The sequence below is a fragment of the Homarus americanus genome, unplaced genomic scaffold (genome assembly GCF_018991925.1).
Source record: "Homarus americanus isolate GMGI-L3 unplaced genomic scaffold, GMGI_Hamer_2.0 scaffold11022, whole genome shotgun sequence".
NCBI classification, from domain to species: domain Eukaryota; kingdom Metazoa; phylum Arthropoda; class Malacostraca; order Decapoda; family Nephropidae; genus Homarus; species Homarus americanus.
Window position 1 is genome coordinate 10,197,071 of NW_024737068.1, and position 12,981 is coordinate 10,210,051.

At 40.6% G+C, this 12,981-nt stretch overlaps 1 protein-coding gene across 1 annotated transcript in view; it reads left to right on the forward strand.

Moving 5' to 3' along the window:
- LOC121873073 (aquaporin-7-like) overlaps positions 1-8,985 on the forward strand; it is a 52,119-nt gene extending 43,134 nt beyond the window's left edge. The window contains exon 7 of the mRNA XM_042376391.1: positions 7,804-8,985. Coding sequence (XP_042232325.1) covers positions 7,804-7,848 — 45 coding nt within the window. The 3' untranslated portion in view covers positions 7,849-8,985. The remainder of the gene's footprint in view (positions 1-7,803) is intronic.
- The last annotated feature ends 3,996 nt before the right edge of the window (positions 8,986-12,981 follow it).

Here is a 12,981-nt window from a genome sequence, read left to right on the forward strand (position 1 = left end):
GATGAGATATTTGCCAGAGTATTAAAGGAATGTAAGGAAGAGCTTAGTATGCCCTTAGCAAAGTTGTTTAACATGTCCTTAAAAACAGGAGTAGTCCCAGAATCCTGGAGGATAGCGAATGTAATACCGATTTTCAAGGAGGGAGATAGATCACTATCCTCTAACTACCGTCCAATCAGTCTAACATCAATTGTAGGCAAACTACTGGAAGCAATCATTTCAAACTCTATTCGAAATCACCTGGAGAAGCACAAGTTGATCAATGATCCCAGCATGGCTTCACAAGCGGGCGTTCATGTCTAACCAATCTATTAACATTCTTTTCATCAGTTCTCGAATCAGTGGACGAGGGGCACAATTATGATGTGGCATATCTCGACTTTAGCAAAGCCTTCGACAGATTAGGGCGTGGTTAGAGAACAGGAAACAGCAGATGGGCATTAACGGCACTAAATCCCATTGGAGCAACGTCACTAGTGGAGTTCCCCAAAGCTCAGTGCTTGGTCCATTATTATTTATTATATTCATAAACGACATAGATATCGGCATAGACAGCAACATAAGTAAATTTGCTGATGACACTAAAATAGGACGTGTAATTAAATCTGACGAGGACTCTGCAAAACTATAGGAAGATCTAAAAAATTTTATGAATGGTCTGAAAAATGGCAGATGAAATTCAATGTGGACAAATGTAAAAACTCAGTGTAGGAGATGTAAACAGGGAAACCAGATACCAGATGAACAACGACTGAGAGAGAGATTTAGGAGTAATGATAAGTAGGAATCTTAAGCCAAGTAAACAATGTGTTTTTGCTCGAAACATGGCCAATAAAGTACTTGGGTTCATACAAAGGAGTGTTAGTTACAAGACTAGCGAGGTCATCTTAAGACTATATCTTGCGCTTGTGAGACCTCACTTGCATTACGCAGTTCAATTCTGGTCACCGTTTTACAGAATGGATATAGAATCCTTGGAAAGAATTCAGAGGAGAATGACAAGACCAATCCCGGGCATTAAGAACCTTGAGTACAGAGACAGGTTAAAGCATCTTAATTTGCACTCCCTCGAGAAATGTAGAGCGATGGGCGACATGATAGAGGTGTATAAATGGAAGTCAGGGCTAAAAAAATGGGACATTACAAAGGTACTCAAACTATCCAACCAGGAGCGAACTCGTAACAATGGTTTTAAATTAGACAAATTTAGATTTAGGGCCGAAATAGGTAAACATTGGTTTGGAAATAGAGTGGTTTATGAGTGGAACAAGTTACCAAATATCATCATTAACTCGAATACGCTGGATAGCTTCAAACATAGGTTGGATGCTTATAGGCAATAGGGGCTGGGTGTAAATGGGACTGCCCAGTATTGGCCAATAGGCCCGCTGCAGTTTCCTCCATTCTTATGTTCTTCTTATGCTCTTATTCAGTTATGTCACTATCTATCACCTGGAGCTCTGATAGTACAGAGCTGCCACAACTTATCAAATGCCACAATTACACAACACTTTTTGTATCACTTCTAACGCTATTAACTACTACTGAACTCACGTTCTTAACATAACTATATCCCTCCCACAACTACACGTCTTTCATAACATTACCACATTCCTACCACAACTACACCCCCTTCTTAAGATAAACACATCCCTACCACAACTACACCCCCTTCATAAGATGAACACATCCCTATCACAACTACACGCCCTTCATAAGATGAACATCCCTCCCACAACTACGCGCCCTTCACGACACGACCATATTCTTACCATAACTACACGTCTTTCATAATATCACTACCTCAGCTACCACAAATAGACACCATAATATGTGTGTCGCCTTCAGTGAGTGTGAGGTGGCCTACTCTTATACGGCTGCGCCAGGTAAGTGTCGGTGATGGTGTCCTGCACTACCACCACGTTTTGCTCTTTATTGAGTCATGGAAGTTACGTCGAAATAAAAGTGTGAATTTCATGTAGTCTACTGTAGTAAGACTGTCTCTGTTCCACAATAGTATACCACAATACATATTTTTGTTGGGGGAACTTAATAATTATCAAATATATACAGGTTTCACGTAACAGTAAGTATGTTTCTATGAACCTGCTGGTAGGGATGTCAGGGTGAAGTTCTGTATAATAGGTGTGAACCAGTGTGAGTCACACCTGCCCACAACATTAACATTATTACTGGTAGGGTTAATATTATGATCATTGTTGTGTCCGGTACGAAAAGCTTTGGAAAGGATGTCGTGAATAAAATGTTTATCGCTAAATAAGGTGAAGGATTCTGTGTAAACCACTGCTTTGGCATGAAACACTACCAAAAGTTACTGAATATATATATATATATATATATATATATATATATATATATATATATATATATATATATATATATATATATATATATATATATATATATATATATATATATATATATACGTGTGTGTGTGTGTGTGTGTGTTTGGATTTATGTGATTATAATTAAACTCTGTCTTAGTAAACTATCTCCACTAACCCCTTCATTACTGGGACGACATATTTAATATTGTATTTAGATAACGTCAGACAGAGAGGACCACGTACACAAATGGTTAAACTTACATCTTCAAGTTAATATTTATATACTCTAATATGTTCTGAGTGTAGAATAGTGTACAGAGTGTTAGTGTAGAGGAGTGTTGAGTGTAGTGTTAGTGTAGAGGAGTGTTAGTGTAGAGGAGTGTTAGTGTGAGAGTGTTAGTGTAGAGGTGTTAGTGTAGAGTGTTAGGTGTAGAGGTGTGTTAGTGTAGAGGTGTTAGTGCAGAGGTGTTAGTGTGGGGTGTTAGTGTGAGGGTGTTAGTGTGAGGAGTGTTAGTGTAGAGGGTGTTAGTGTAGAGGAGTGTTGTGTAGAGGAGTGGTGTAGAGGTGTTAGTGTAGAGGTGTTGAGTGTAGAGGTGTTAATGTGGGGGTGTTAGTGTAGAGGTGTTAGTGTAGAGGGAGTGTTAGTGTGGGGTGTGTTAGTGTAGAGGAGAGTTAGTGTAGGAGTGTTAGTGTAGAGGTTAGTGGAGAGGTGTTAGTGTAGAGGTGTTGGTGTAGAGGTGTTAGTGTAGAGTGTTGAGTGTGGGGTGTTGGTGTGGGGTGTTGGTGTAGAGGGTGTTAGTGTGGGGGTGTTAGTGTGGGAGTTAGTGGAGGAGTGTTAGTGTGGGAGTGTTGGTGTAGAGATGTGTTGGTGTGGGAGTGTTGGTGTAGAGGTGTTGGTGGAAAGGAGTGTTGGTGTAGGGGAGTGTTGGTGTAGAGGTGTTGTAGTGTGGGGAGCGTTAGTGTAGAGGTGTTAGTGTAGAGGGTGTTGGTGTAGGAGTGTTAGTGTAGAGGGTGTTGAGTGTAGAGGTGTTAGTGTGAGTGTTAGTGTAGAGGTGTTAGTGTAGAGTGTTCTTGTAAAGGGTGTTAGTGTAGAGGTGTTGGTGGAGGAGTGTTGGTGTGGGGAGTGTTGGTGTAGAGGTGTTAGTGTAGAGGTGTTGAGTGTAGGGGTGTTAGTGTAGAGGGTGTTAGTGTAGAGGGGTGTTGGTGTGGGGAGTGTTGGTGTGGGGTGTTAGTGTAGAGGTGTTAGTGTAGAGGAGAGTTAGTGGAGGAGTGTTAGTGTAGAGTGTTCTTGTAAAGTGTTAGTGTAGAAGTGTTAGTGGAGGTGTTAGTGTAGAGGTGTTAGTGTAGAGGAGTGTTAGTGTAGAGGAGTGTTAGTGTAGAGTGTTAGTGTGGGAGTGTTAGTGTAGAGGAGTGTGTGTAAGAGTGTTAGTGTAGAGGTGTTGGTGTAGAGGGTGTTGGTGTGGGGGTGTTGGTGTAGAGGGTGTTAGTGTAGAGGAGTGTTAGTGTAGAGGTGTTAGTGGAGGTGTTAGTGTGAGGTGTTGAGTGGAGGAGTGTTAGTGTAGAGGTGTGTTAGTGAGTGTTAGTGAAGAGGTGTTGAGTGTTGAGGTGTTAGTATAGAGTGTTAGTGTGGGGAGTGTTAGTGTGGGGAGTGTTAGTGTAGTGGGTGTTGGTGTGGGGTGTTGGTGTGGGGAGTGTTGGTGTAGAGGTGTTGAGTGGAGGTGTTGGTGTAGAGGTGTTAGTGTGAAGTGTTGAGTATAGAGGAGTGTAGTGTAGAGGTGTTAGTGTAGAGGTGTTGGTGTAGAGGTGTTGGTGTAGAGGGAGTGTTGGTGTAGAGGAGTGTTGGTGTGGGGAGTGTTAATGTGGGGAGTGTTAGTGTAGAGGGGTGTTAGTGTAGAGGTGTTGGTGTAGAGGGTGTTGGTGTGGGGGGTTAGTGTAGAGTGTTAGTGTAGAGGAGTGTTAGTGGAGAGGAGTGTTAGTGTAGAGGAGTGTTAGTGTAGAGGAGTGTTAGTGTAGAGGAGTGTTAGTGTAGAGGAGTGTTAATGTAGAGGAGTGTTAGTGTAGAGGAGTGTTAGTGTAGAGGAGTGTTAGTGTAGAGGAGTGTTAATGTAGAGGAGTGTTAGTGTAGAGGAGTGTTAATGTAGAGGAGTGTTAGTGTAGAGGAGTGTTAGTGTAGAGGAGTGTTAGTGGACAAGAGACTTCAAGTTATTTAACTCTATAGATCAACACTATACGACTACATCGTGATCTTTGCCCTCCTTCCGTCCATCCGTCAGTCCGTCCGTCCCCTCCTCCCTCCCTCTCCCCCATTTTCCCAATCACCCAACCTTTCCTCCCGTCACCAGACTCTTCTCTCCCCCTTGTCCCCATTTCAACAAGCTCTCCTCCCTCCTTCTTTCCCTCGTCAACAGTCCCCTTCCCTCCCTTCCTCCGTCCCTCTCTCCCCCTTCCTCTCGCCTCGGGTCTTCTCTCCTCTTCTCTGAGACACACACATACAACATGCAGTAATACAATACACACGAAAGAAATACATGCATGCAGTAGAGAAACACACAGAAACAAACTTAAAGAACATGTGCACATAACACATAGAAGCATGTGCACACAACACACAGAAACATGTGCACACAACGTATATAAATGTGCACACAATGCACATAACACCCATAATCACAAAGAAATGAGTTAGTTGAAGATAATTTGTTTTTATCACAATAAGTGCATATAATTATATTACCTGGATTCAGAATAATACTCTCTTTAAGTCAACATTAGTTTATTATTTACAGTAATAAAATGATGCATTAGGATATGTTTTGTCAATATGTAGCTCTTCAACATTGCTTCTTAAAGCCCGAACAAGAAATTTGCAGTGCTATTGCCACTAATTTCGCCATGCCCTGACAATGTACAGTACAATAATCTTATCTACCTCATGTTCTCACGTCACACCCACCATTCATGATACCCAGCTCTCTTCACCCTTACCACGTTATCAGATCGTTCTGGCTCCTCTCTGCTACTTTCACTTAACATAAGTTTCTTATTCCATCTTGGGTTGATGCTTTTCTGGCGATCCTCTGCATGTTGTGACAGTCTGTCCTACTTCGCTGGCTCTACACTTGCCCCATTCACTCATTTACTCTGTTTTTATTACTTTCATATTTTTTCTTGAATTTTCCGATTATCTCTTCTTCTTTTTTTTCGTCAGCGGAGCTCCAGTAATTTTATTTGTGACGACTTTAAATACGTCGTCTGAGGGAACCGCTACTGTACCTTGGCCAGTTATTGAGGTAACATACTTCATCTGTTGTTGTCTCTCGTAAGGTTCAAGACTGTGGGTAAGCGACCCCCAAAGCCTTGCCTGGGCACCCACCAAACCCGACATGTGAATCGCCATCGTTTGTCCCAAGTCACCGCCAGCCATGGGTCAGTCTTAAGTCCCCCTTGTGTTGACTTCTATCTCGAGCAAGTGGATATTAGTTTCTTTAGCTCAAAACTATTTTTTTTAACAAACTAACAGTTCTACTAAGTCTCTAACAAGCTTAAAGCCGACACTACAAACTTAATACTACGGTAGCGGAGGGACGGCGGTGCCCACCCGGGCACAGGTCAACGACCCACAACGGAGCCTAGGGGGCGAACAAATAAGAATAGACTGTAAACTTACAGAACTTTGATAATTTTTTCTTAGTTCATTTCGACTATTGTTTGAATCTTCACTTCCTCCCAAGACGATTTGGCAAAATAAATTTAATTAAAAGTTTATATTTTTTATCTTTTTCTGAACTGAAAAAAAGGACAAATAATGTAGGTGTTAGTCAAGTGTCACCCTCAGCTTCCCGTCCTGCCCTCCACGCCACTTCACTAATATCTGTTCACGATATATAACACTGTCTTTGTTTAAGCCTCAGTTTAAACATGATGGTAAGGTCATCTTGGTGTTGGATATACTCAGCCTGAACAATGTAGTTCTCTTCCACCTACAGTATTTTTTGTAACCAAGAGTCTTAACTAGGCCTGATATAGCAATATTGGAGTCAATTCTACTCCTATATACTGTAATTTTAATATCTGTACTTTTCATTCAATTATAAAGCTTAACGTTAATAAAATAAGGCATAACTTTAGTTCAGAAAACGCTCAGATATAACCGTCAGACAACACTCAGCTATTCGGCACTCGGTGGGACGTCAGTAGAGGAAATAAATGGTAGCTTCCTTTAACACTATCATCACTACATAGACTAGTTTAAGTCGCTTCAGCATAGACTAGACGTGTGGTATTTGTGTACCAACACTTGATTGGCCAGGCTTCTACGACTGTCCTTTTAGAAGATTATGATTCTCGACCATTTGTTCTCTTTTCTCTGGGTTAGTAGTATTACTTAAGTTACAGCATGCACTATGTTAACATTATTTACAGTTAGTTTGTAGGTGGGATGTAAGTTCTAGGTAGATTGTAGATTGTAGATTGTAGGTTGGGTGTAGGTTGTAGGTGAGGTTTAAGTTGTAGGTGGGGTGTAGGTTGTAGTTGAGGCGTAAGTTGTAGGTGGGGTGTAGGTTGTAGGTGGGGTGCAGGTTGTAGGTGGGGTGCAGGTTGTAGGTGGGGTGCAGGTTGTAGGTCGGATGCAGGTTGTAGGTGGGGAATAGGTTATAGGTGGGGTGCAGGTTATAGGTGGGGTGCAGGTTGTAGGTGGGATGCAGGTTGTAGGTGGGGTGTAGGTTGTAGGAGGTGTGATATCCTATGAATGGCAAACAGGGTGAAGGTGGCACAGACACTTGTAATTTCACTCATTAATTGGTCATAAATTCAGAGCTAAGAATGTTAAAGAGTAATTATGATTGTTATAGCAGTCTCACACACGATGATTCTGTTCTCATGACCAAAAGTAGACATATTAGTCATCAACAGTAGCCATCACTAGATTCTACAGGTATTGGTCAAATTTGGACCATACGGACTGGATACTGCAGAGGCAAGCTTATCTCACGTTAACTCGGCTCAAGTGTAACAATTTAGTGGACAAAGAGAGAAAATGCACTGGATACAGAGCAAAGCAGATTACCATATAACATCCTTGACCAACAATCTAGTTTCCGTGGTCTGGTTCCGGTTAATGGAGGGCGGCTACCCAGGGCATTTAGTTATTTTACAAGTTAACAGTCTTAAAACAGTACGTGCACATTAAACGTGCGCAGGACACGTGGCCAGTGAGGATGATGCCACCTGCATATTCTCTTCCTAAAAACCTTCCCCTTTCCTTGGCCATTATTGTTATACTAATACTCGAATGCTTCACAACTTGTCATCATCAACTTTACTTCTCATTCTTGGATATCACATTGTCTTGAGTCTCTCCCGCCAACCTATTACAGGTCAAGTATTTTCATTTAGATATCATAAACATATTTTTTTTTCTTTCTGTTGCTTTCATACTGACTTGCTTTGTCCACAGCAGCCACGACCAAGTAACGAGGTGACAAGTCTCCAGATCTACTAGCACACAACCACAACTGTCTAGACACAAGTACAGTATTTTTAACTACGGAGGCATTTAAGAACAGCAACGCTGAAGTCAATTTAACTTATATACGCCAAGATCACTAGCTGGGAAATCCCTGCTGGATTCTTCGAAGACTGGCAAGTAGTTTGAAAAGAGCAACTGGTGCCGCATTACTTCTGTGGAGGCACGGAATAGATGCACACAAGCTACACGGAACAGACAATATTTTCTACATTACTGTATTATTGAACTGACTACGCGTTAAGCTCAGGCAGCTATAATATACCTGTTACTCCTTTGTACAATTACTGCCTTATTTAAAGTAAAACAAAAAAGTTAGCTGTTTATATTGCCATGTATTTTGATGCATTTTATGTAATTATCTCGAGGTTCAAATTAACTAATTTAACGAGAAGTTAGGAGCTTCATATGGTTTATCAAATTTAATAATAGCGCTCGGTTCTTGTTGCGAATTACCTAAATGAAAACCCCTAGCTATAGTTTTCCTCTAACCAGACTTAGTTATAACAAGTTTACAACTAAGTAAACTTAGAGCAAGTTATAATATAAATAAGGTTTTACCAAGTCTTCTACCAAGACAGAATCATAACTTTCCTCCCATATGGATGCAAGAGGCATAAAGTGTCGGCGAGTCGGAGTTTACTTTCAAGAAGCCCAAGAACCACATCTGCCGCCCAGTTGTGCATCCATCCAAAGAGTGTGAGTGGCAGTGACGTTTAAGAGAAGTTGACTTATAAATATAGTATTGAACAAACCAACTGCTATATCATGAGCTGCGGCTGTGTCCGTCTAGTAACTCGAGGTAGAAGGGCGCACTGGGTCCCTCTAGTAACTAGAGGTAGAAGGGCGCACTGGGTTTCTCTAGTAACTAGAGGTAGAAGGGCTCACTGGGCCCTCCTAGTAACTAGAGGTAGAAGGGCGCACTGGGTCCCTCTAGTAACTGGAGGTAGAAGGGCGCACTGGGTCCCTCTAGTAACTGGAGGTAGAAGGGCGCACTGGGTTCCTCTAGTAACTAGAGGTAGAAGGGCGCACTGGGTCCCTCTAGTAACTGGAGGTAGAAGGGCGCACTGGGTCCCTCTAGTGACTGGAGGTAGAAGGGCGCACTGGGTCCCTCTAGTGGAGGTTGGAGTAACTAGAGGTAGAAGGGCGCACTGGGTCCCTCTAGTAACTGGAGGTAGAAGGGCGCACTGGGTCCCTCTAGTGACTGGAGGTAGAAGGGCGCACTGGGTCCCTCTAGTGATTGGAGGTAGAAGGGCGCACTGGGTCCTCCTAGTAACTGGAGGTAGAAGGGCGCACTGGGTCCCTCTAGTGACTGGAGGTAGAAGGGCGCCTGGGTAGAAGGGCGCACTGGGTCCCTCTAGTGATTGGAGGTAGAAGGGCGCACTGGGTCCTCCTAGTAACTGGAGGTAGAAGGGCGCACTGGGTCCCTCTAGTGACTGGAGTTAGAAGGGCGCACTGGGTCCTCCTAGTAACTGGAGGTAGAAGGGCACACTGGGTCCTTCTAGTAACTGGAGGTAGAAGGGTGCACTGGGTCCTCCTAGAGACTGGAGGTAGAAGGGCTCACTGGGCCCTCCTAGTAACTGAGGTAGAAGGGCGCACTGGGTCCCTCTAGTCACCAGTGACTGGAGGTAGAAGGGTGCACTGGGTCCTCCTAGAGACTGGAGGTAGAAGGGCTCACTGGGCCCTCCTAGTAACTGAGGTAGAAGGGCGTACTGGGTCCTCCTAGTGACTGGAGGTACTGTACAAGGAAGCCATGAGCGGTGGAGCCAAACTACACCAGCAGGCGTCATCGTCACTCCCACTCTCTCCTCAGCTGTGCTTCAGTCAAAGTTCGCATATGTTCCTTTTTTTATCAACAGTATATTTATTTTGCACCATATCATTTCTTAAATACCTGTTTCTTCTGAGATGATAAAAAATATCATGTTGATATTAATAATAAAACATTGCTATTGTTAGTCTGCAGTGAGAATAATCAGAAAATAAACATATATTTTTTTATACATTATTTTAGATGTGCTTTCATTAGTCTCTTAATAATCATCTTGGATAACCCTGTAGAACAATTTCTATACTGTACTGTATATATTCATATATTTACACACAGTTAGAGAGGTGTACTTTGTAGTGTAGTATATTTAGTGAGTGACCTACAGGGGTATTAAGCTACCATATACTGTATTCATGAACAACCGACATGTATTTTCTTTAATAGTTCTTTAAGTGTTTTATATATATATATATATATATATATATATATATATATATATATATATATATATATATATATATATATATATATATATATATTGGTGTGTATTTGGGGTGCACTAGTATTATCATGTTATACAAATATGCACATATTATACAATATTATTAGCATTCATTATTTCTGTATGCTTCATGTTTTATCAGTTACAGTGGGTTATGTACCCGGGTCCCGAAGTACCCAGGTTATGTACCCGGGTCCCTAAGTGCCCAGGTTATGTACCTGGGTCCCTAAGAGCCCAGGTTATGTACCAGGGTCCCTCAGTGCCCAGGTTATGTACCCGGGTCCCTCAGTGCCCAGGTTATGTACCTGGGTCCCTAAGTGCCCAGGTTATGTACCAGGGTCCCTAAGTGCCCATTCATTCAATTGAATTTTCAATTATTTTTTGATGTCCCTTATTATCGGAACTTTAATTGATCCTGTACAACTTTCTTCACTTCCCTCAGACCTTTATGTCATTCATTCAATAATCAAACATGTAATATTTTATAACATAGGCTTGTCTGTCTGTCTGTCTCTGGTATTCCTTTAAACGTCACATAGTTGCCAAGCCTTAATCTTATACCCCAACTTGCACACTCACACTGTCAGTCTTACTCTATATTATTCCGTCAGCGTATTATTCTTGCTCTCGTCTTGCCCGAGTCTTCTGCCGGCTCCTCCCAACCACCACACAGCCCCTGCCATACATCAGACGTCATGTATACATCTGCTTTTTCTGATGGAGTTTCAATATAAAATAATTGTTATTTATTTATATATATAGAATCATACTCATTATAAAATCCAACTCACTTTCAGAAGATATACTGATGGTGTTAAAGAGACTGTGTCTGTTGTGACGGACCAAACTATATTTATATATACATATATACACTTGTCAAAATCCAAGTCAAACATGAGTCTGAGCTATGATTTAGTAGTAAGGAAAATAATATTTTTGAATTCAGATCAATATGATATTGATATAAATTTGAAACGAAGAGTCTTAGAACTTTGTCATGTAGTTCCTTGGTGTTTGAGAAATTACTATACTGTATACTGTACATCTCTGAGGGACGAAGGTGCAGCAGTAACAGTATGGCTGTCACCTCACTCTTGGGAGGACTTGGACTGAAATTAAACTTGAAACATTATGTCTATAAATTAGTCAAAAGAGTTGGCACGCTGCCACAAAGCTGTGCCCTGACTGGTCTGCTGATTAATGTCATCTAAACACTGATTGGATAATATATTGAAACGAAGATGTTGTGCACCCCCGGCATTAGCTGGTCCCATTTCTTAGGATCGTTAGATAAAAAGATCTTTTAGGCTTCATTTATTATATAATTGTTTTGGTTAATAAACAAAGAAACTGAATTTGTTCCCACAACTGTTGGTCGCTTTCTGCACTGCGGGAAGATCAAGTAGCAGGTGTTCACGACGTTACTGTTACATGCAGTAAAGTTTAAAACTAACATGAGCTCCAAGTTGTAGTACAGGGTGTCCCGCCTACCTACCTACAAGCTCTGGACTTTCGAAGACGCTCGACAGTTTTGTTGTAATGTTTCATTAGAAAAGTTTGGTGCACAGTTTCTGAAAGAAGTGAGTGACAATGTGTGTTGTTCACCCCATACTGGTTACAATTTAACACACATAATTATGTTCATATATATATTAATAAGCGGATGAACACATAATAAAACATAAATGCAAAATTAACTTTCGTAAGATAGAACTCTCACTTTAATTTTATTAGTAATAAGTACAGTACCACGTTTAGCAGCTGAAGGAACCACAAATGGACCTTAAAATGTAGAAATGGGGAAAATTGATGACGCTAAAATTTGAGCCAATCAAAACGCGGCTGACACCCTGCCTACAGTCACAATTTGCTGTCATGACCAATGCACTCTAACCACTCTCACAACTCGTACAGTACCTTATATCTAGCATGTACTATACAGTATTCCAGAAAAGTATAACTCAGATTTGTTATATTAGAGGATCGTCAATATATACAGTATATTAGCAAAGTTTAAATAGTTTTCTGTAATTGATATGTCTATATTATACATTTTGTCATTATAAAATCTCTGTACTATGCTTTAATTTGTGTGTGTGTGTGTGAATGTTTGTACGAGTCTGCATTTTATGTTTACCCATTTGTCTGCAGTATATATATATATATATATATATATATATATATATATATATATATATATATATATATATATATATATATATATATATATATATATATATATATATATATATATATATATATATATAAAATTTGTCATTAAAATACAGTATGCATTTTATTTTCCTGTTCCTCTGTACTAAGTCATATTTGAGTAAACATGGCAAACTTCATAATTGACAAAACATTCCGTGGCCCAAATTCTGAACACTTGGGCCCTTTGCTCTAACGAGTATGGAAAGCAATGAAACATCTCGGAAATGCAATCCTGTAAATTTTGTGATAATATTATCATTGTCCATTATTTTGATTCTTTTGGGGCGAATTGTCCTAAAACCACATCAAGCCCACAGATGACAACAATAGTTAATTTGAGAGCGCACGTGACTTACATAGATGGGTGTCAAATATTAATAATTTTTGCAGTTTTTGCAAAATTTCTGAAGAGATCATCCATGGTAGATTTATAGTAAGGGTCAAGACAAAATATTAATGCTTCACGATGATGGTATTGTCAAAATTTTTGTGGAATAGTACATGTACCGCCTGTTACTAAATAGTATCGGTATGTGTTTTGTTTCAATAGCTCATGTTTGGCCCGGCTTTGCAACATATTCGAAAAATTAATCATGCAGAAATTAGCTTAGCAAAACCTACA